General features: G+C 39.2%; 1 protein-coding gene across 1 annotated transcript in view; it reads left to right on the forward strand.

Annotated features, from left to right (window-relative positions):
• CERS6 (ceramide synthase 6) overlaps positions 1–23,665 on the forward strand; it is a 320,250-nt gene that overhangs the window by 257,380 nt on the left and 39,205 nt on the right. The window contains exons 7-8 of the mRNA XM_082840643.1: positions 9,939–10,067; positions 13,221–13,327. Of these exons, the coding sequence (XP_082696769.1) occupies positions 9,939–10,067; positions 13,221–13,327 (236 nt within the window). The remainder of the gene's footprint in view (positions 1–9,938; positions 10,068–13,220; positions 13,328–23,665) is intronic.

Consider the following 23,665-nt stretch of genomic DNA (forward strand, 5'->3'; position numbering starts at 1 on the left):
GAAATTAGAACACTCCCTAACACCATACACAAAAATAAACTCAAAATGGATTAAAGCCCTAAATGTAAGGCCAGACACTATAAATCTCTTAGAGGAAAACATAGGCAGAACACTCCATGACATAAATCACAGCAAGATCCTTTTTGACCCACCTCCTAGAGAAATGGAAATAAAAAGAATAATAAATAAATGGGGCCTAATGAAACTTAAAAGTTTTTGCACAGCAAAGGAAACCATAAGACAAAAAGACAGCCCTCAGAGTGGGAGAAAATATTTGCAAACGAAGCAACTGGCAAAGGATTAATCTCCAAAATTTACAAGCAGCTCATGCAGCTCAATATGCAAAAAAAGAAACAACCCAATCCAAAAATAGGCAAAAGACCTAAATAGACATTTCTCCAGAGAAGATATACAGACTGCCAACAAGCACATGAAAGGGTGCTCAACATCATTAATCATTAGAGAAATGCAAATCAAAACTACAATGAGATATCATCTCACACCTCTCAGAATGGCCATCATCAAAATATCTACAGACAGTAAATTCTGGAGAGGGTGTGGAGAAAAGGGGACCCTCTTGCACTGTTGGTGGGAATGTAAATTGATACAGCCACTATGCAGAACAGTATGGAGGTTCCTTAAAAAACTAAAAATAGAACTACCATACGACCCAGCAATCCCACTACTGGGCCTATTCCCTGAGAAAACCATAATTCAAAAAAGTCATGTACCACAATGTTCATTGCAGCTCTATTTACAATAGCCAGGACATGGAAGCAACCTAAGTGTCCACTGACAGATGAATAGATAAAGAAGATGTGGCACATATATATAATAGAATATTACTCAGCCATAAAAAGGAATGAAATTGAGTTATTTGTAGTGAGGTGGATGGACCTAGAGGCTGTCATTCAGAGTGAAGTAGGTCAGAAAGCGAGAGAGTGGCATGGACATATATACACTACCAAATGTAAAATAGATAGCTAGTGGGAAGCAGCCACATAGCACAGGGAGATCAGCTCGGTGCTTTGTGTCCACCTAGTGGGATGGGATAGGGAGGGTGGGAGGGAGATGCAAGAGGGAGGAGATATGGGGACATGTGTATATCTATAGCTGATTGACTTTGTTATAAAGCAGAAACTAACACACCATTGTAAAGCAATTATACTCCAATAAAGATGTGAAAAAAAAGAAAAAAAGTGTCCTCTTTCACTGCCCCATTCCTTATTGTTGTCTTTCCTTCTGTGCGTGTTTCTGAGAAGCAGTCCGCTGTGATCGGAGCCTGAGCTCTGGAGTCACACAGAACTGGATGCAGACCTGCCTGTGGCCTGTCCTTACTGTGTAACTCTGAAAAAATTACGTCACTTTTCTGTGCCTCAGTTTCTTTATAAATGGCGTTCGAAGAGTACTTACCTTATGTGGAGGTTGTTGAGAATAAATCTCAGTGTCAGAATCTTTGAAGCCTGAGAATTAGTGGGCAAATCTCAGGGTAGATAGAAGTTCACCAGGTAATCAGGTTGGAGTGGGGCTTGGAGAAAAGAAGAGAATACACAAGAATTCCATCCAGGAAAACAGAAACAAAGACAAAAAAACCCTGAAGGGCCAGAGGCCTGCATGGGGGCAAGAAAGTTGGCAAGTGAATTCTGCACGTAGAGTTCTGTCTGTGAAGGGAGGTGGGGAGCTCAGGCTGCTGAAGGAAGAGGGATTAGGAGGAGCGAAGACTGATGACAATAATAAGAGTTTCCCGTCACCCCTCCTGACAACTTACAACATGATCCCAACCTGGCTGACCTAAAGGAGACTTCTTCCATCTTCCATCTAAAGCACCAAGTTGAGACCTTGATGGCGTATTGTCATTTGGGACCCCAAGGGCGTTACAGTAGATATGAGGATGATGGCTTTTCCGTCCTGATTTTAGTTGAACACAGTCTGCCCCCTACTGATCATTCTGGACGTTTTCAACCTGAATGGGTTTACTTGATATTAAGTGTTGCCCTTGCCTTTTTCCTCCTGAAAAAAAAGAGTAAAGTTTGTTAACCTGCGTATCACTTAAGACTGTTATGTTGAGTATATTTTAAATGTCTCAGAAGTGACCCTTCTGGCATTAAAAGCTGTACAAAGTAGTGTGGCTGGGCCAAGAGTAGTTATTTATTTATTTATTTTAAATATTTATTTATTTTTGTCTGCGTTGGGTCTTCGTTGCTGCGCGCGGGCTTTCTCTAGTTTCAGCGAGTGGGGGCTACTCTGTTGCGTTGCGCGGGCTTCTCGTTGCAGTGGCTTCTCTTGTTGCGGAGCACAGGCTCTAGGCGTGCAGGCTCAGTAGTTGTGGCTCTCGGGCTCTAGAGCACAGGCTCAGTAGTTGTGGAGCATGGGCTTAGTTGCTCCCCGGCATGTGGAATCTTTCCGGACCAGGGCTCGAACCCGTGTCCCCTGCATTGGCACGCGGATTCTTTTTTTTTTTTTTTTTTTTTTGCGGTACACAGGCCACTGTTGTGGACTCTCCCGTTGCGGAGCACAGGCTCCGGACGCGCAGGCTCATCGACCATGGCTCACGGGCCCAGTCGCTCCGCGGCATGTGGAATCCTCCCGGCCCGGGGCACGAACCTGTGTCCCCTGCATCGGCAGGCGGACTCTCAACCACTGCGCCACCAGGGAAGTCCTGGTACGCGGATTCTTAACCACTGCACCACCAGGGAAGCCCCAAGAGTAGTTTAAACAGAGCCCAGATGATGTATATAAAGGCCTGCAACTCCTGGAGCTTGTAATTTGGCAAGACTTGTAGTTATGGAGAACATCTCAATACAAAGATTCAATGAGAAAAAAGACGTGTGTATAATTAAGGAAAATAGCTACATCATTTGAAAGCAGAGTGCATTTGGAGAGTGTACTTTCAATGGGAAGAGGAAAGGAAAGCAGGGAGGAGGACTCCAGGGAGTTGCAAATTAAGTTCTGAGCTCTGGCCAGGCACAGTGGGAGGGTACTGGGGGCACTGTCTTACTGTGTTCTATTGTGCAAATAAAATTTTATTGCATCTTTTTCCACAGTAATAAAATCAATTAAAGATTAAATATCAGCTAAATAATTCATAGTAGATGAGATTATATGACTTCTTGATGTTAAAATGTGCCACAAATGTTACACAGGAGAAAGATTGGGTAAACGCTGCTTACGCAGAAGTACTTTATTTCATTTATGTATGTTCCCAGAAGCTCTGAAGTAATGGCACATGTAGCAGTAGAGAGAGTAATATATTGCATCCGGACAGGCAGCTCTTGTTTTTACAAAAGCTCAAGCTTTTTCTGAAGAAGCTCCTCGATTTTAAAATGATCGATCTTGAAGTTGTAGTTATAGTTTATCATGAGAATTTTGATGGAGATACCTGCCAAAACTCTTTTTATTTTAATGATTTATCTGAACTTTGAAAGTAATAATGGGTTACTTCTGAATAGCTATGAAAATTAAACCTCTTACATATTCTGTATCTAAAGAAAATGTGATGAAGCCAGCCTTGAGCCTATGCAATTGCCACATCTCAAATTACATGGCTGAGTTTCCCATGTTATGGCTTTTGATGTGGCTCTAAGGCAGGGCTCATCAAACTTTTCTGTAAAGGGCCGGCTAGTAAATATTTTAAACTTGGAGGCTGTATAGTCTCTGTTGCAACCACTTAACTCTACCACTGTAGCAAGAACACTGCCATAAACAATAATTAAACAAATGGATGTGGCTGTGTTCTAATAAAACGTTATTTACAAAAACAAGTGAGGGCCAGATTTGGCCTGGGGGCCATAGTGTGTCTTTCTCTGTTCTAAAGTTGAGTCACCTGTACGCACAAATTTGGTGAACAGTGAGGATGTCAGCTTTGAGAATGGCTAGTAGAGATATTCACATCACATCAGTATATATATATATTTTTTTAATTAATTAATTAATTTATTTTCTTTTTTTTTTTTTTTTTTGCGGTATGCTGGCCTCTCACTGTTGTGGCCTCTCCCGTTGCGGAGCACAGGCTCCGGACGCGCAGGCTCCGTGGCCATGGCTTACGGGCCTAGCCGCTCTGCAGCATGTGGGATCTTCCAGGACCGGGGCACGAACCCGTGTCCCCTGCATCGGCAGGCGGACTCTCAACCACTGCGCCACCAGGGAAGCCTATCAGTATATATTTTTAAAACATTTTGATAGTAACAGTAGCAAGTTTAAAGTCTTTAACCAATTAATTTCTTAGCACTTACTATTTTTAGAATTATATTTGTAGGAGACAGGTATCTCCCTCAAGGACCTAAATCTGTATATATTTAGGCTCAAAGGTGAAAAATCTAGTCTATTGGGGAAAAAAAGTGTAAAACTAAATTTGACTTTAGATTTTGTGTGAATGAGGTTTTATTCATGGACTGCTTTTAGAGATGAGATAATTGAATCATTCCTGCCAGGACTCCTCTACTTTATAATTAAATGTTTCCCAAATAAATCGCAATTTTTCATCCATTTCCAGATTTTCCCATAAATATTTACACCAGAGTGCATAGGCTATACATGAGAATGAGAGCGAACTTTAGTTACAATTTTTGAAGAACTTGTTATTTGAAATACCTTTCTTTAAATGGCACATTGAACTGGTTCTCTTTAGAGTGAGCCAAAACTCAAGGCCAGCTAAAAATATAATAACCAAGTAAATGTGGGAGATTCCAGATACCCAAAGGTTGACATTTACATTTACATACATTGTATGAACTCCTTGCCTCATGCGCTGGTAAGAGAAAGGTATAATTTTCAAGTTGCCTAATACGGGGCAAATCAGAATCAACTGATTTTTATAAATCACTCTGAGTATACTTTCATTGCAGTCATTGTCTTTACAACCTGGACAGTTTTGTAGTCGTTTGTTTCTTTGCTTTTTAAGAGGAATATATATATATATATATATATATATATATATATACACACATACATACTCTTAGTCAGGACTTTAGCTATCCATAGCCAGAGGTTGAAAATCTATTATATTTTCATATTCCCTCAATGGGAAAAGTATTTAACTACGATTATTCTTGTCACACGTAAGTTTTATCTGAAGTTCTCCCCATCTCCGTGAGTGGAGGGGGAACCTGAGTGGACACTCTCCCCTGCACGTTTCCAAGTTACAGGCTTGAAGTACACTTCCTGCACAGCCACATTGCTCCCCAACATTCTGAGTTTTACCCCCGGGTTGCACAATCGCCAGGGAAGAAATAGGGAGAGTGTTATTGATCTCTAGAAAAAAAGAGCATGTTACTCTGTTAAAAGTCCTGCTAATTTCTTTGTACCTTGAAGACTCAAATAAGAAAACTGTTGTTTTAAAAAAACAAAACACACAGAAATGAGAGATTTCTATTACTGCTATAGTTGCCATAAAATGAAATCAGTTTCAAATTATGTTTCTGTCCCTCTGTTCCATAGAGAGTTTGAAAATCTGTTAAATGGTTGACCTGGTATTACCTGATTTCTATTCATGAGTTAGAGTATGTTTATTAATGATATTTATTTATGATATTTATTAAATTTGGGAAAGCTGGCACATGTCATTTGCACCCAAGAAAGAAGAGTCTTTTCTTTGTCTTGCATAGTGGTATGTCATATTTTTCACCACACATGAGCATCTAAATCAGCCATCACTTAAAACCTTGGTCTTCTTACTCCTTTTTGAGAAGGTTCACCAGTGCTTTTCTTTATTTGTTACAAAGATTATTCCCAAAAGAAACTGCATAAAATTGTTAATACTTTCTCCAGCAAATGAGAATTTAGAGAACAAGTTTCTTATTTGTAGTGAGTTGTTTAAAAATGAGAATAGAGTTAATTTTGCTCTCATAAAAATATGTATATCAAGGTGAATTTCTGGTGCTTCCTGAAAAGCCTGGTGCTTTCCTCAAAGCCTCTTTCAGCCTGACCATTGCAAATGGAGTTGCATCACATAGAACATCAGACTTATGTCTTAATGAGAGGGTGACCTCTCTGGCCCTTTGATGCCGATCTTTTATTGTGCAGAGAATTCCCCTGGAGAACTGAGTTAAGGATGCCGATTCTCATTCTAAGAGTCGGGGATGGAGCCCAAGTAGCTACAGGTTTACTTGCACCTACGAGTTTCTGATGTGAAAGCTACACAGAACAGACTGAGACTCTGTTCTGGGTTCGCTAAATGTCATTCAGAAATATAATAAGGAAAAAACAGCGTTTTCTTACCAACTTCTGGTATTAAAATGAATGGCTTTTCCTTGACTCTTTTCATTTTAGGCTTATTCTAATCGTGCTTGAGTCAAGTCCATATCTATTTTTTCCCCTTGTCTCTGATAATTAACGTAGGAGAAGCCACTGGAATGAGGGGCTGGGGTCAGGGTAAATATCAGGAAGGGAATGTAGAAGGACCCCTTGACTAGAGCTATGAATGTATCCAGAAACCATATGGCAGAATGACAGGAGGTTGGGGACCACTGATGCAGGTAGCCAGGCCAGTCGTCAATTTTGTCTAAGGGCTTTGGGATCCGTCTTCAATATGAGGGCCAACAAGAAATCACAATCTCTACCTAACTGATGCTACTGAAAATGGAAGGAAATATTCTCAGCCTAAAACGCTAAGTTTCCTGCAACTTGCCTGTACCCAGTCACTTTCAGCAGTAACAAACATGAGGATGGGCATTTCCCACCATGCACTGATAAAGTGTAAATTGACAATTCATTTAAAAACTGTTATTTGGACCAGATTCACTGCCTATTCAAAAAAAATGTGTCAGGGTGAGGGAATGAGAGTAACAAAAAATAATGATTGCAGGGATTTTATTAAAGGTATTTCATTGTGTATAATGCTTTCTGAAGCAGAAGTGTAAAAGACAAAATCCATTATTCATGCTTTTCATGTTCATACAGATATGACAGTATAATGAAAATTGATCTTCTGCAATGAGCATAGCTTTGAGCCCCTCAGTCATAAATGTTTTCTAGGACCAGGGGATTTATATGCAAAAATCATCTTCACAAAGCAAACTTTGTCTGAAAAATAAGGCTTTTGTTTTTAGGACAGCCTTGCTATATTGCCAAGGGCATTGTTTTATTTATTGACATATATATCAGATACATGTTAGGAAACTGAATTATAAAATGGCCCTAATCCTCCATACGTGTTTTAATCAGTTTATGTTTATTCATTTTAAAATTAAATCGAGAAAACCTCTTCTCTTTCAGTGAATCAAGAGCAATCATTTAGGGCTAAACAATGAGAAATGTGGAAAGTATTGTTCTGGTTAGGTACTCAGCTAGTTAGACTTTAAAATCTGTGAATTCAGCATGGACGAATATAAACTCAGTGAACTGTTGAATTAGCACTCTGTGTTTTTATCTAATTATGTTTATGAAACAGTATAAAATATCAGTTGATAGGTTAGCTCCACTTTAATTGATCCATTGTTTTGAAGTAGCTATTGTCTGGTAGATCACTCTATGCCAGGTGATACATTTCTGATAACAGCCTGTAGTGAAGAGATTTCATCTTCCCGTGGGAAACGTTATCAAAGCAATTTTTCTCGTATGCCTTAGGCATTTTGGTATTGTTCAACTCTAATGCTTTAGGAAAATCCTAGAGACTACAAAAGCATCAGAGAAAATCAAAAGAAGTAGGTAAAACTGGTAAGTTGAGTCTGTCCATAATCACTGATTAAATAAACTCAGAGCATGGTCTTCATTTCTCTCTGCCGGTGAGCTGAGAACTAGACGCAAATGTGGGTCTGGAGGAAGGAGTATAGTGGTAGGTCAACAGGCGGCAGGAGTTTGCACTACTTGGTACTGTAGTTCTACTGTGGCCATTAGAATGAATTAATGCAAGACAGATGATTCTGCCAACAGTGGTATTCACCATCGTGGCAACACGGAGACTAGGTTAATTGAAAATAAGAGAAATAGTTGTACTTCATTTTTTAAATTATTCGACCTTATTTAAGAAACTAATACATTGTTTATCCTAGTAATAAAATCAATATGGTTATCAGTAAATGTCTGGCACTTTCCAAGGCAGAAAAGTAACCTCTGGACACGTTCACCAAAGTGTATACAGAACCATTTAAACATTGTGTGTGTTTTTTTAAATATACCCATTTTAACTTTATTTCATCATTGTCATTTAAAGCTTGATTTTATAAAATATAAAATGATATTCTTAAAGAGTTCTGTAGTACAGGAATTTAAACAGTAGAAAAATCCATAGCTTTATAGGTTTAAGTTATATAAATTAAAATCAAATAATTGGAAATTTTTTCAATATGGGAGCTATACAGTGAAATAAATGGAAAAATGACCTAATGGGAGCAATATTTCATTACTTACAGATTATCATTAGTTACTTTCAGGATCTAAACAAAAAATATTGTTTAAATGTTTTAAAACCATTTTAAAGTCATCACAGTTGACCTTTCAGACCCCGGACTGTTTGGCATCAACAGCATATGTATGTGTGCACACACTTGCTCTCTTTTTCTCTCTCCCTCAGTTGCAAAATATGCGTCTCATTTTGGCTAATTTATCTCTACATGAATGGCCCATAAGAGAGTAGTCCTCTTTCTCCATGGTTTCAAGTAGATCATCATTAGGGCTAGTCCTGGCATTTAAGCCCCAGAGAAGTTCAAGTTTACTCTGGGAGAAATTCAGATTAAATAAGAGTAAAAATATCAGTAAGAGAGACACCATTTCTAAGCAACAGAAATTCCATGTTACAATAAACCAGGTGGCCAGAAGATAAATCAGTACCAGAGAAAGATGATCTTTTCACATGGGCCAAGAAGCAGCTCCCTTGAAGTTGACCAAAATGAGGATGGCCAGCTTACCATTACTTTTGCCAATTATTTTTTTCTAATGACTGTAGATGGATAATGGTTAAAATTGAGAGCTTGTTTGTGTAGGACCCATCAGAAATGCCAGCATATTATGATTCTTATTTTAACATCTCATTGGGCATATTCCAGGAGAAGGATGCCAAATCTCCAGCCACTCATAGTCAGAGAAGTGGTCTAGTTGGACCTGCACTGCTACCCAAAAGGTTTTCCTAAAGTACAAATCCAAGTAATACCTTTCTTTGCTTAAAACCTGTTGACTGGAAAAAAATGCACAACCTAAAAGTTGAGAATTATATAAGAAAACATAATTCTCAAATCGTCAAATAAATGACGGACAAAACTGAGTCCTTAATCACTGAGTCTCCAATCACTCTGAGAGATTGCTCCGAAGAGACAAAGGGGGAGCTAGAATATATAGGGTTTTCTGCAACAAACACCAGGTAGTCGGAACATCAAAAGATTCCTGTTAATGAAAGAAAACCAGATACCTCTAAGGAATTTAGCTCTTTTCTGTATATGGGAAGATGCAAGAGTCTGGGCTCCCTGGAATCTTCCTTCGATATGCACCTCAGCTATCTGGGGCCAGTATCCTGTGCTTTCACGTCCTGAGTCTCCTCAGGGTGCCCTGTCAGGGGTGGCTGCAGCAGCTGACTGCTAGATGGGGGGCATCCTGTTTCCATCCTGAGTTTCCTCAGGGCTCACTCTAGGGGAGGCTGTAATGTGATGGCTTGATGGCTACAACATCCTTTGTTTACTGATATGGCAGGCAATATTTTTCACTCACCAAATCCTATGGCAGTTTCTCCCATAGCTTCAAATTCCTTGGCTTCTTACAAAACACCCTTTATGATTTGGCCTTAGTCCTGGTGTTGATCACGTTTTCCACAGTCACTGGTGTCCTGTGTTTCTCTCCCAGGACTCAGTAAACTCTGAAAAGTGTAGAACTCTCTCTTACTCACATTAGTGTTCCCGGTGCTGGGCCCATAGAGAGCCTTAAAATTATTGGATGAATGGTTGAATAGATGGATGGAAAAGCTGCGTTGCTGCGAAGTCCTAACTAACATGCCTGTGTCTTCTCCTTCCCAGGACTTTGGCGTCATGTTCCTGCATCATCTTGTATCTATTTTTTTGATTACCTTTTCATATGTCAACAACATGGCCCGAGTAGGGACCCTAGTCCTCTGTCTCCATGATTCAGCTGACGCTCTTCTAGAGGTAAAAGTTTTCTTTCATCTGTAAGAAGACAAAATCTGGAATTCAGGAAATCCCCCAGATCATCAGTTTTTCTAGGGTCTGATAGATGGTGCTGGGAGAAGTTAGTACATGACTGCTTTGAAACTGCGGAGTGTTTCTTTGTAGGTTAAATTGGTGAAAGTGAGACTTTAGTGTATAAAGTGGTGTGCAAAAAACATTCACCAAGTTAGCATTCTTTATTAATAGAATAATAAAAAACCTTAACCCTTCCACACCTAAGAAATGAGTATTTTACAATAGGAAAATTACTATTTGAATAGGTTTTGTTTCTAGTGTTACAGGTTTCACACTGATTTATCTGGGAAGCGTATATAGCTCAGTTTAGTTAGTAATAGTACATCCTGATGAAATTAATGAGTAGTCATAGTTTTTATTACCAATATACATATTATTCCTAGTATTTTTATAGTGAAAGTATATATGAATTACAAATTTTATATAAAAACTATGTTTTCTGTGCATGTAAGTATTAAGAATATCTGAGGAAATATTGGTTGCACTTTGATTAAGTTTCTAAACCATTATCACTTAAAATTACTAAAGTAGCAAAACAAAAGAAAAAGAAAAATGCTTCTAGCATATTTCAAAAGATAAAATCCCAAGTAAAATTTTGATGCGGTATTTACTCTTAATCATGGCCTCCATGAAGAGACATACTCAATAAGGTTATATAACTATAGTGTTTTTCATTTTAGTCCTAAGAAATTTATATAGCTGGTCAAAAATGAACTTACCAGAGTACAAATTCCATGTAGAAATGGGTCTTAGAATCGGTATGTTTATTTTTTATTCCTGTTGGCCCACAGTTCTGCCCCTTTGAAGCATGTGCTATCACTGTGAATGTAGAATAGAGATGCCCTCAAGTAATTATTTGTTACTCCAATATAAGCAGAAATTCCAGGCCATAAAATTGAATCTGCTATAAAGGCAATTAGTCAAGGTTTGAAGTGTATACAGCACTTCATTAAAGACTCTGGTCCCTATAAGGTTATGAAACAGAAAAGTAGTCCTAATGGGTTGGATATGTCAGATGATAGTTTGGCGCTATGGTTTTTAAGTGAGTCAAGCTAGATTCTATTCAGCACATTTTTTTTTCTTTCTTTTTTGCGGTACGCGGGCCTCTCACTGTTGTGGCCTCTCCTGTTGCGGAGCACAGGCTCCGGACGCGCAGGCTCAGCGGCCATGGCTCATGGGCCCAGCCGCTCCGCGGCATGTGGGATCTTCCCGGACCGGGGAACGAACTTGTGTCCCCTGCATCGGCAGGCGGACTCCCAAACACTGCGCCACCAGGGAAGCCCTCAGCACATTTTTTTAAAGGAGAAATGAAACTAGTATATAAAGGCAATTTCCTGAAAATCAGTTACCATGTGGTTAAATCCTAAGTATGCTTGGAGGTAGAAATTTATATAGCAATATACAGTTTTGAAGTCAGTCCTGTATAATCTGCCACCTCTAATGTCTGGGGAAATGGATGGCATAGTGCTTGGCAGAGCCATAATTCAGAAAATGTGGGTTGAATCATCATCCACCACTTTTATCTAGAAAAGAAAAATAATCCAGAAATCCCAGTCATGTGGCTTAAAAGCAAATGTTCTTCATCATTTGGATTCTCTTTGACATCATAAAATAATGCTTGAGAATATCCAAATAATGAGATATGTTGACTCTTCAAAGTGGAATCTATGGCTTAGACATTTCAGAAAAATGCATGTTTAATGCTTTTTTTATTGAATACTGGTGAATGAATGTAAAAGAAAGCTACATGGTTTACGTAGCCAGAAGGAGGCAGAAGATGCTTTTTTTCTTTCTTAGTATAAGTTGTGGTGTCACATCCAAAGTATGCATGAAATTAAAAGTTCATAATCCTGGCTTCCACTCAGTTAATAGATATTTCCCCTTAGGAATATATTTCTCTGGTAGCTTTGTATTTTACTTAAAGCTATTAAATTACAGCTTCTGTGGATACTGTCAACAATCCTTTCAAGTTTGACTCAGCTAATTTAACTTTACAAGAAGTAGAAAATAATGTTATGAATTTAAAAGACCTCTTCAATTTATAACCCTGTGTGTGGGTACTGTGAATTATATGTGAAAATGTAAAAAGCAGTAATCAAGGACAATTATGTTTTCAGTGTCACCTGTTCTTACTCAGAATCATCTATAAAAAGTAGATGGCAGGGACTTCCCTGGTGGTCCAGCGGTTAAGGCTCCACGCTTCCAATGCAGGGGGCGCGAGTTCAGTCTCTGGGCAGGGAATTAGATCCCGCATGCCACACCTAAAGATCCCACAGGCAGATCCCGAGTGCCATAACTAAGACCCGGTGCAGCCAAATAAATAAATAAACATTTTTTTTAAAGTAGATGGTAGAGAAAGGGATGCATTTCTTCCTTCGACTAATTTATAATATAAAAAGTGGTCCCTTAAATCACTACCATAAATTATTAGTGTACTTCTCACAGACATTCTGAACATGAGTGACTTTCATCTAGAAAATGACCCATTCATGTAAATTTGAAAATTATACCCAAGTGGATTCGCTGAAATAATGTGATCTTGACACATTCATTTCTAAATTTGTGAGGATAAGCCAGGAAACTGTCTCCCCAGAGCACTCCTTATACCTGTTTAAGGAAAACCTATCATTCTAAGTAGAAAGGGGGAAAAAAATGCAGGAAGGCTCAATATTCTCTATAAAGTTTGTGACCTTAGTGTTTGGGACTCATTAAAAGTTTAAAGGATTATGTAGCACTTTCTGTTTTGACCTCTTATGCCAAATTCCTGTTTTGGCGTCTTTGGCTTGCTAAGATCATCTGTAATGCAAGAATTTCATATTTTTCTGTTTTCCTGAAATCAACCATATAATTGAATTTTTCAGGTTGCTGAATATTTTATTAAATCTCTGACAGTCAGTAGTTCTACTTATGGTTAATATCACATTTCACTCGACTTATGGGTAATTTATAAATATGATGCATGATGCATGACATTTCAAAGTAGCAGGCAGTTTTATGCCTCTGGTAGGTTATATCTTAAAGGAGACTCAGGCATATTGAAAGAAGCTTTTCATTTATCAATTTAACTAAATTAATCTGTCACATTTCTTCCTTTCATAGGCTGCCAAAATGGCAAATTACGCCAAGTTTCAGAAAATTTGTGATCTCCTGTTTGTTATGTTTGCCATGGTTTTTATCACCACACGACTGGGTGTATTTCCTCTCTGGTGAGTATGCCAATCTTCTTTCCAATAAAGGCGCCCCGTCCAGATAGGTTTTATGAACCATTTTCCTGTTGAATTTCACTCCAGATACTTAGTAAGAAGTTTAAAGAAAGCGAGGGAGGGACTCAAGAAACAGCCTGATTTCTTCTTCCAGAAGGGGGTTGCATTCTTTACGGATATTTTCCACAGGATCGTTAGAGAAGGATGTGGCTTATGTAGGTTCTTAAGCCACAGGAAGCTGTCTGCCATTTTAGGCTCCAATCTAGAGTACGATTCAAAAACCTTAGCCATGAAAGTTTGAATTAAGAAAGGAAATATGGTGTTGCAGTCAGTTAGATATCAGGGATCATCCTGTACCAGGGGTTCACCAAAGGTTGTCCCTGGATCCCCAGCAGCAGCAGCTGTCACCTCTGGACTTGTTAGAAATGCAACCTACTGGTCCCCACCCACCCCAGACCTACTGAATCGCAGACTCTGGAGATGGGGCCTGGCAATCTGGATTTTGATACGCCTTTCTGATGATTCTGCTACACATTAAAGTTTGAGAACCACTGTCCTGTATAATTCTCCTCATCAGCTGCATTTATAACTAAAGGAACTGGAAAGTATAACTCAAAAGTAACCCTTAAGATGATCTCTGACCCCTTAATGTCTGGATGTCATTAGCTAAGAAAAAGATAATGACAGATTTGGATGGAATTTGACAATCCTTTCTATAGAAAATAGGTCCACTGTCATTAATTTTTATGGAAGGCTATTACTTCTAGAAAAAACTGATCCCTCCATATCACTTAAAGTCTACCATTGATGGCAGGTTTCTTTCCATTTTGAGAAATTGATCTGAATGGGAAATGACAGCAACGGAAATTGGAGAAAGTGGAGAAATGAAGGGCTGCCTTTTCAGTCCAATAGGAAAATTACAAAAATAAAGTTGGGGCTTTTAAGCGAGTAACATCTATCACTGAGGTTCCGTAAACAAATTAATCACACACACACACACACACACACACACACACACACACACACACACACACACACCTTCTCCTTGAGGCTGGCAGCTCTTTCTCACACTTACTTATTATGAAAATCGTATCCCAGCAGCAGTGCTGTGTATTGGCAACAGGCATATATAAAATGTCATTATAGTTTTATATGATTGTAGGTAGCAAACATTGAAGTAATTTTGAATATAATGCATCTATAATTATTTCAGGATTGGAGCTCTTTCAAGATTACTAGCAGAACTAGTGGTAGGAATTTAAATAGAAGGAAGTCAAGCAAAATCCAGGAAAAATATCTCAAAAGAATAGTAGAAAACTTTTCCTGCTTAGGATTTCTGAGAGAACCTGAATTTTAAAGAAGTAGGAATCACTATCAAGTACTTTCATTTGCTTATTTCCCTGTAAGGATGGAGTTAACGTTGAGATGTATCTCTTCTCGTCCTTTCTAGCTAAGGTGCAAAAGCTCTTCAGGTTTAGACAGCAATGAGTTACCTAGAACATAAACTCAGAATATAGAAATTACGTAATGCTGCTAATGAATAACTCACGGGTATGCCCTGTGATGATGATATAAACCAGCTGCTTAGAAAAATCCTTGTAACCAAATACAAAACAAGAGCTGATATTGCAAATGCTGGAGGGCTTCTGCTACCACGGCCCTTAGCGCAGCCAAGTTTTTCAAAAAGCAACTTGTGGAGGGAAATGTTTTATTGTTTGGGAGACAAGAAGTAATTTCTGTATACCTGCTGCCATTGTGGTTGTGCATCCAGTGAATGAAATCCTTGTCAAATATGTCTCATAAATTATGTTAGTGCTTGGGTGACCTTTGTTTTGATCCTGTTTCTATTTCTGTAGTGTAATGGGCATAGAGAGTATTTAAACTAGTAAGGTGAACGACAATAACAAATAGTGTTTTAAATATTTGTCTTAATCCTATGAAATTATTCAAAAATTCCTTTTAGATTAGGGAATACTAGAATTGGGAGGGACCCTATAGGTTATCGGCTCCAAACTGCTCTCCCACACCTCTGCCCAGGATAGGAATTCTCTCAATTTCCTGATTAGGAGTATTGCTTTAGAGGTCGAGGGAGAAATAAGTTTTTAATATGAAACAGAAACCTGGGTCTTTATAACTTCTAAGCTAGGGGTTCTTAATCTGGTTCAGAACCCCCTGAAACTGTTTGTAAAACGTATGTGTGTACATTTTTTTCCTGGGGGGCAGGGCCCGTGGCTCTATCAGATTCTCAAAAGATCTGTGACTCCCTCCCCTTCTCAGAAAAGTACCTTCTGGGGCTTCCCTGGTGGCGCAGTGGTTGAGAGTCCGCCTGCCGATGCAGGGGACATGGGTTCGTGCCCCGGTCCGGGAAGATCCCACATGCCGCGGAGCAGCTGGGCCCGTGAGCCGTGGCCACTGAGCCTGCGCGTCCGGAGTCCGTGCTCCGCAATGGGAGAGGCCACAACAGTGAGAGGCCCGCGTAACACACACACAAAAAAAAGTACCTTCTGGAAAACAGACAAAGTGTACACTACCACTTCTGATTGAAAACTCTTAAGAACGTGAAGTTTTCTAGTATATCATCTGTAGGCCTTCTCTTCAGAAAGCATCTCTAATCCCTTCAGTTATTCCTGCTTGTTCTCCTTTGTTCCTCAGAATCCTTCTTGTCATGACGTTCCAAATGTGGACTGGCTGACAGAAAATATAAGACCACTAACAAAAGGCTGTAGTCGGAACTGCACTTCTTCTGATGCAGCTTGCCTTTGCATTGACATTGTCTAAGGAGCTTTCACCTCGCACTGGTGGCGATCTGATAAATAGCTGAGCTGCTGCCAGACCAAATTGCCCTCATCCTACATTTATTTCATTTTTATGTATTTTTATTTCTAATTATGATTCATTTGTATACCTAATCATACCACCTACATTTATTCCTGTTAGATTTCATCATGCTGTTTTCAGATATTCTAGCCCAATTAGGGTCTTCTGAACCACGTCCAGTGTCACACTTATCCCTGCTACGTTTATGGTACTGGCAAATATGCCTTTCATGCTTCTCCCAACCCACTGAAGAAGAACGTTGACCCAGAGGGACTCCTGGTACACTGTTTCTTTAAGCTGACCTCAGTCTCTCAGCCACCAGTCTGTCTTTATGATTTTTCTACTCATTAGCATCTTAGAACTGCTGTGTCATTATGCCTGCTGTTTCTCCATATTTTTAGAAGGTGTAATAAGAGATTTTGTCAAAGGTCTTGTGAACATGAAGACTTACTCTGTTACTTAAGTCATTCTCTGCACAAGTGGAGGCGGGGTGAATAAAGAATAACGGCCCATCTGGGTGACTTGGTTTTAGGAGGCCTTTTCTGGCTCCTGGCTCCTCCTTTCTAAGGGCTCACCCCCATCTGTTTGATGATCCATCTGCAGCAGTAGGCTTACCAGTCTAAAATTTCTGGTTTCTGCCTTTTCCGTATTGTCTAGGTGTGGACTTTTACCTTCTAATATACTACCACTTTTTATGTATTTAATGAATATTTATTGGGCACTTACTGTGTAACCAGTACTGGGCTGGGTGTTGAGACTTCAGTGAGACATGGGCCTCCCGTGGGACACTTGCAGTTGAATCCCTACGGGTCCCTTCAGTATTCTGGTTGATGATTGTGTGGGGCGTAGAGACTATCAATTATTTTCTGAACATTTATTGGAGATAAATAATGTAAGTGGATTGTCAGTATTAACTAGTTTGGTTGCACGTACCGAGGAGCTCTGTCAGCTGAATGAAACATTGTTCTAGGTAGAGTATATGTGTGTAAAATAGTCACTGACTGCTGGAGGGAAAGTGCTGGAGGTACACTGGACTTCAGTTCTAACAAGCATTTCATAGACTTATTTCTCCCTCAAATATTTGCGCTTCAGCTGGAAGGAGAAAAAAAATGATTCCTGTGCCCTCGCTTCTTTTAGTTTTCAACCCATTTGCTTTGGAATCACCAGCAATACCTTGCAGGTTCCTCCTGACTATAGTTGTGTTCCCGCGTAAGCCATCAGAATTTTTGTGATTTGTGGGTTTGATGACACTTGACTCATCCTCTCTTGTATCTTTGGTCCACGCCTCACAAAGTCATCATACACCATGATTAGCCTTTTCAGAACCATACACTGCCCGGACTTTTCTTTTGGCCGTAATACGTCTTCTAGAACAACACTATCCAAAAGAAATATGATAAGTCAGGCTTCTTAGTCATTTAAAATTTTCTAGTAGCCACATTAAAAAGTAAAAAGAAACAGGTGACATCTGTTTAAATAACGTTTTATTTAACTCGGTATATCCAAAATCATATGACTTGAACATGTAATCAGGATTAAAAATTGAGATATTTCGTTCTTTTGCTGCATACTAAATCTTTGAAATCAGGTATGTGGTTCACGTTACTGCATCTACTCAAAAGTCTATGTATTTTAGCCTTTACGTTGTCACTGGACAGTGAATGATTTGCTCCTTTTTGAGAGTAAGCCTGTCCATCGTTGTAAGCTGTTACCGTGTTCATTGATCTGCACCTGCCTTTCCTCAACTCCGTTTGTCTGTGATCCCTGAAGTTCCTAACAGTTTTCCATATTTTATGAAGCTTTGGTTTCCATTGGCGTAGGGTAGTTTGTGCTTAATCCCATTATAGCATCTATCACAGTGCTTAGCTCCCAATGGCTACTCAGTAAATATTTGTGGAGTGAATTAGGTACTATTTAATCCCAAATTGTCTCACATCTGTTTTCTTAGTTGAGCTCCTTAACTCATTGTGAAGTAGGTAGGTGCAGTTTTTCTCCTATTGTACAGAGAAAACCAATTCATTTAGTCAATGATTTACCTAGTCTCTCTGGACTCTGGTCTCCTGACATCAGTTCAATTCATCAGGTACTTACTAAATTTTAATTGTCCTCCTACAATACAGTGTACTATATTATTTAAGAATTAGGCCATAAAGCTGTTGATGAGGCACATTTCCGGTAGTTGCTACATAAAAAAAGAGTCATTTTTAAATCACTGTCCCTATTATTCTGTCCCAACCAAGACACTGCATTGTAAGCATCATCGTTTTTCAGCCATACATTAGCATCTGGTATCGAAAGAGGCAAATCCACAAAGATCCTGAAAGGGAAGGGGCACGGTGCAGTCAGTAGACAGACTGCTTGCTTTGAGTCACGGTTCTTCTCCTCACTGCATGTCAGGAAACCAGCTGTGTAGCTTCTCTGCATCTGTGGACTCATCACAGAAGAATGGTAGTAATTGTTCCATCTACCTTACCAGGAAATGTTAAGGATCAAATAAACTATTGTTTGTAGCAGTGTTCTAGAACTATAAAGTACTTTATAACTATTAAGCATTTTGTAAAAAGGTGTTATATTACTGTTAGAGATGGAAATTTCCATTATGGCCAAGTGGTCAGAAATTTTTATTGCATTTTAAAACCTCCAAGTAGTCTAGATTAAGGAACCGTAAGCATAGATACTTTTGAAATAAAATTCTTAAATGCTCTCTCCAATTATGAGAGGCAAAGTATCTTGTTTTAGTCACTTCTGTTCTCAGAGCATGTAATAATGGACATGAGCTGGGTTGACTTAGTCCCTCAAATCCTAAGTGACTGTTCCTATCCTGAGCCAGCAGAAGTAACCATTATTGTTCACAGAATGTCACAGAATTTCACAAAATGCAAGTATATGTTAGGCTAGTTCTTTTTTTCAACATCTTTATTGGAGTATAATTGCTTTACAATGGTGTGTTAGTTTCTGCTTTATAATAAAGTGAATCAGTTATACGTACACATATGTTCCCATATCTCTTCCCTCTTGCATCTCCCTCCCTCCCGCCCTCCCTTTTCTACCCCTCTAGGTGGTCACAAAACACCGAGCTTATCTCCCTGTGCTATGCGGCTGCTTCCCACTAGCTATCTATTTTACATTTGGTAGTGTATATATGTCCATGCCACTCTCTCACTTTGTCCCAGATTCCCCTTCCACCTCCCCGTGTCTTCAAGTTCATTCTCTACACTGCATCTTTATTCCTGTCCTGCCCATAGGTGCATCAGAACCTTTTTTTCTTTTTTAGATTCCATCACATATGTGTTAGCATACAGTATTTGTTTTTCTCTTTCTGACGTACTTCACTCTGTATGACAGTCTCTAGGTCCATCCACCTCACTACAAATAACTCAATTTCGTTTCTTTTTATGGCTGAGTAATATTCCATTGTATATGTGTGCCACATCTTCTTTATCCGTTCATCTGTTGCTGGACACTTAAGTTGCTCCCACGTCCTGGCTATTGTAAATAGTGCTGCAGTGAACATTGTGGTACATGTCTCTTTCTGAATTATGGTTTTCTCAGGGTATATGCCCAGTAGTGGGATTGCTGGGTCATATGGTAGTTCTATTTTTAGTTTTTTAAGGAACCTCCATACTGTTCTGCATAGTGGCTGTGTCAATTTACATTCCCACCAACAGTTCAAGAGAGTTCCCTTTTCTCCACACCCTCTCCAGCACTTATTGTTTGTAGATGTTTTGATGATGACTATTCTGACAGGTATGAGGTGATACCTCATTGCAGTTTTGATTTGCATTTCTCTAATGATTAGTGATGTTGAGCATTCTTTCATGTGTTTGTTGGCAATCTGTATATCTTCTTTGGAGAAATGTCTATTTAGGTCTTCTGCCCATTTTTGGATTGGGTTGCTTTTTTTTTTTTTTATATTGAGCTGCATGAGCTGCTTGTAAATTTTGGAGATTAATCCTTTGTCAGTTGCTTCATTTGCATATATTTTCTCCCATTCTGAGGGTTGTCTTTCCGTCTTGTTTATGGTTTCCTTTGCTGTGCAAAAGCTTTGAAGTTTCATTAGGTCCCATTTGTTTATTATTATTTTTTATTTCCATTACTCTAGGAGGTGGGTTGCTGTGATGTATGTCATAGAGTGTTCTGCCTATGTTTTCCTCTAAGAGTTTGATAGTGTCTGGCCTAACATTTAGGTCTTTAATCCATTTTGAGTTTATTTTTGTGTGTGGTGTTAAGGAGTGTTCTCATTTCATTTTTTACATGTAGCTGTCCAGTTTTCCCAGCACCACTTATTGAAGAGGCTGTCTTTTCTCCATTGTATATTCTTGCCTCCTTTATCAAAAATAAGGTGACCATGTGGGTGTGGGTTTATCTCTGGGCTTTCTATCCTGTTCCACTGATCTATATTTCTGTTTTTGTGCCAGTGCCATACTGTCTTGATTACTGTAGCTTTGTAGTATAGTGTGAAGTCCAGGAGCCTGATTTCTCCAGCTCTGTTTTTCTTTCTCAAGATTGCTTTGGCTATTCAGGGTCTTTTGTGTTTCCATACAAATTGTGAATTTTTTTGTTCTAGTGCTGTGAAAAATGCCATTTATAGTTTGATAGGGATTGCACTTAATCTGTAGATTGCCTTGGGTAGTATAGTCATTTTCACAATGTTGATTCTTCCAATCCAAGAACAATGGTATATCTTTCCATCTGTTTGTGTCCGCTTTAATAGGCTAGTTCTTTACTGCAAGTGACAGATTCACAAGTCATTGTCCAGCCACGAATGGGCATACCACAATTGCCAGAGCCTCCTTCTATGGCCTAATGATGACTTTACACATTCCCAGTCATGTCCCACCAAGTGCCCACCCCTTGGCTACAGGAAACTTAGAATCAAATATGTACCATCAGTGGTCTGCTGCTATTCAAACAGAAGCACGTGGCTTCTCAGAATGTTACTTTCTGTGGATTTCTATCTTATAAAGTAGCGGAATCATTTGCTGATTTGTACTCTCTGAAAGTCTCTGCAGTTAAAAAGAAAAATATTACAGAGGAGCCTAGATCATTCTTTTACCATTTTCCATAATAAGATTTGAAATTCATCTGGATGCATATGAGAATATCATCTTCTTCTCTGATTTATTTTTCAAGACATATTTTACCAAAGTAGTATGGCTTATATGCTTTTCTGAATATCTTATAAGATTAGTCTTGGAGTTCACAAATTTGGACAAGCTGGATTTTTTTTTTTCCTAGACTCTTCTTGACAGATTTTCTCTGAAATTTTCCTTGATGCTGGTCTGTATTAAACATATTTGAAAGGTAAAGGATGAAAGGCTGTTAGGTATTTTGGCATGTTTATAATAATACGTATATATACTAGTATCAGTTACTACCTTCATAAAGTGAGGTAGAGTTGGATAGAAATAATGTGTGTTGAGATGTTTTGTTCTTTTCATGTAAACATAATAATTTTAATATAATTTTAATATTGAAGGGCTAGACCAGGGGTCAACAAACTATGGCCTTTGAGACAAATCAGCCCATCGCCTATTTTTATAAATAAGATTTTACTAGAACACAGCCTTGTCCATCTGTCACATATTGCCCTTGTCTGCTTTCTGCTACACTGGCTTGAGTGGTTGGGACAGTGTTATGTGACCCGTTAGTCCTAAAATATTTACTAGCTGGTCCTTTACAGAACAAGTTTGCCAACTCGTAGGCAAGACCATTAAGAATTAGCCTGATGACTTGTGGACACAGGCGGGGAAGGGGAGGGTGGGACGAACTGAGAGAGTAGCACTGACATATATACACTACCATGTGCAAAACAGATAGCTAGTGGGAAGCTGCTGTATAGCGCAGGGAGCTCAGCTCGGTGCTCTGTGATGACCTAGAGGGGTGGGATGGAGGAGGGGGAGTGGGAGGGAGGCTCAAGAGGAAGGGGATATATGTATACATATAGTTGGTTCACTTTGTTCTACAGCAGAAACTAGCACAACATTGTAAAGCAATTATACTCCAATAAAACAAACAAAATAATTAATTATTTTTTAAAAGTCTGAGATAGGAAAAAAAAAAGAATTAGTCTGATGAGTAAAAATGAAGCAATGTGGGGAGTGGCATATTAAATGTTTTCAACCTTTGGGTGTTTTCTAGAAGTATTGTCTACCTTAGGCGAAAAACATGAAGATATTCTTAGTATTACATGTGGGTATAGGATATGCAGAATATGCTCTCAATTAAGTAAGCTTTTCTGCTTTTGTGACTTGAGTCAACAAAAAAATGTGGCGTCCTAGTAACACTCTCTCCACAGAATTAATGTCTTAAGTGTTCCCTCCCTCCAGTCACTGCAGAGAATCTTGCTGGGGGAAGGAGGAAAAGAACAAAAAGATTGTTTGCTCTAAGTATTATAAAATGTGTTTACATTACCATCTATGGAAAAAATTCAACATGGCCATTTCTTCTGTTTAAAAACACCTGAGTATTGTAATAAAGTCTAATGCCAAGGCCAGAGATACGAAAATTTGATCAAGGGTCTCACATATTTGAGAGTGATGCTTTATGGAAAATGCAGTAACAAATGAAGGACCCACATCAGCTCTGTTTCCATTTGCTTATGTTACCATAAAGGGCAGTTGTGTAGCAGGCTAATTCTCTCCTCCAGCTACACTCACGTCCCTGACTCTGGTCCCTGGGTCTCTGTCAACTGGCTGTTCTGTTCATGCTAAGCCCCTTGTCACAGTCCTGAGCTCAACCTTGGACCAGCTCGTGACTGCTCATTGCCTACTTCCCAGTCTGGACCATTACCTGAGCTTCCCAGAAACCCTCCCTACACAATCCCAGTACACAGGGCTCTAGAGCACTGTCAGTGGAGACCACCCTGGCTGTGTCCTTTCATTTTCAGAACTTCATCCATGCCCCTGTCGCCTCTGGGATGACAGTGTAGCCAAAAATACAGAACCACAGTATCACCAGCATCTCTGGAGTCATCCTGTTCCTTGGGGGGATGTATCTTACCGTGTATTATTATTTAACTTTTTATGTCTTTAGGGCCAGGGAGCAAAAACTTTGCAAATTCCTCCTAGACAAGGAGCCATTTATTCTTTACAGATCTGTTTGATGCACTTCACTGTGAGCCTGCTATATCTCAGGCAGAATGTGGGTGTTGGGGACATAGGTAGTGATTAGGTCATGAGCCCAGGAACATCCAGCACTGCAAAACTACCAGTAAATATTTGTTAACTGAATAGCTGAGATTTTAGAATTTCCCGTGTGGTTTGGCACAATCATGACCGAGACTCTGCAGCCTACCATCTTTCCTTATAAGACAGAATAGGCCAATCCAAGAAGACGAAGCTGGGAATGACTCAGTAACTTTTAAAAGCAGGGGGGCATTCCAGCCACTGAATCATTTTGCTCAGACAGAATTTATGGAAACAGAATTGCGCAATCATTTAATAACTGCTGCCTTTGTCCACAGCAGATAATAAGACAGAAATGCTTAATTTAGAATGCTAAATGTCAAAGAGTTGGAAATAT

The sequence above is a fragment of the Leucopleurus acutus genome, assembly GCF_964270905.1.
Source record: "Leucopleurus acutus genome assembly, chromosome: 6".
In the NCBI taxonomy this organism is placed as follows: Eukaryota; Metazoa; Chordata; class Mammalia; order Artiodactyla; family Delphinidae; genus Leucopleurus; species Leucopleurus acutus.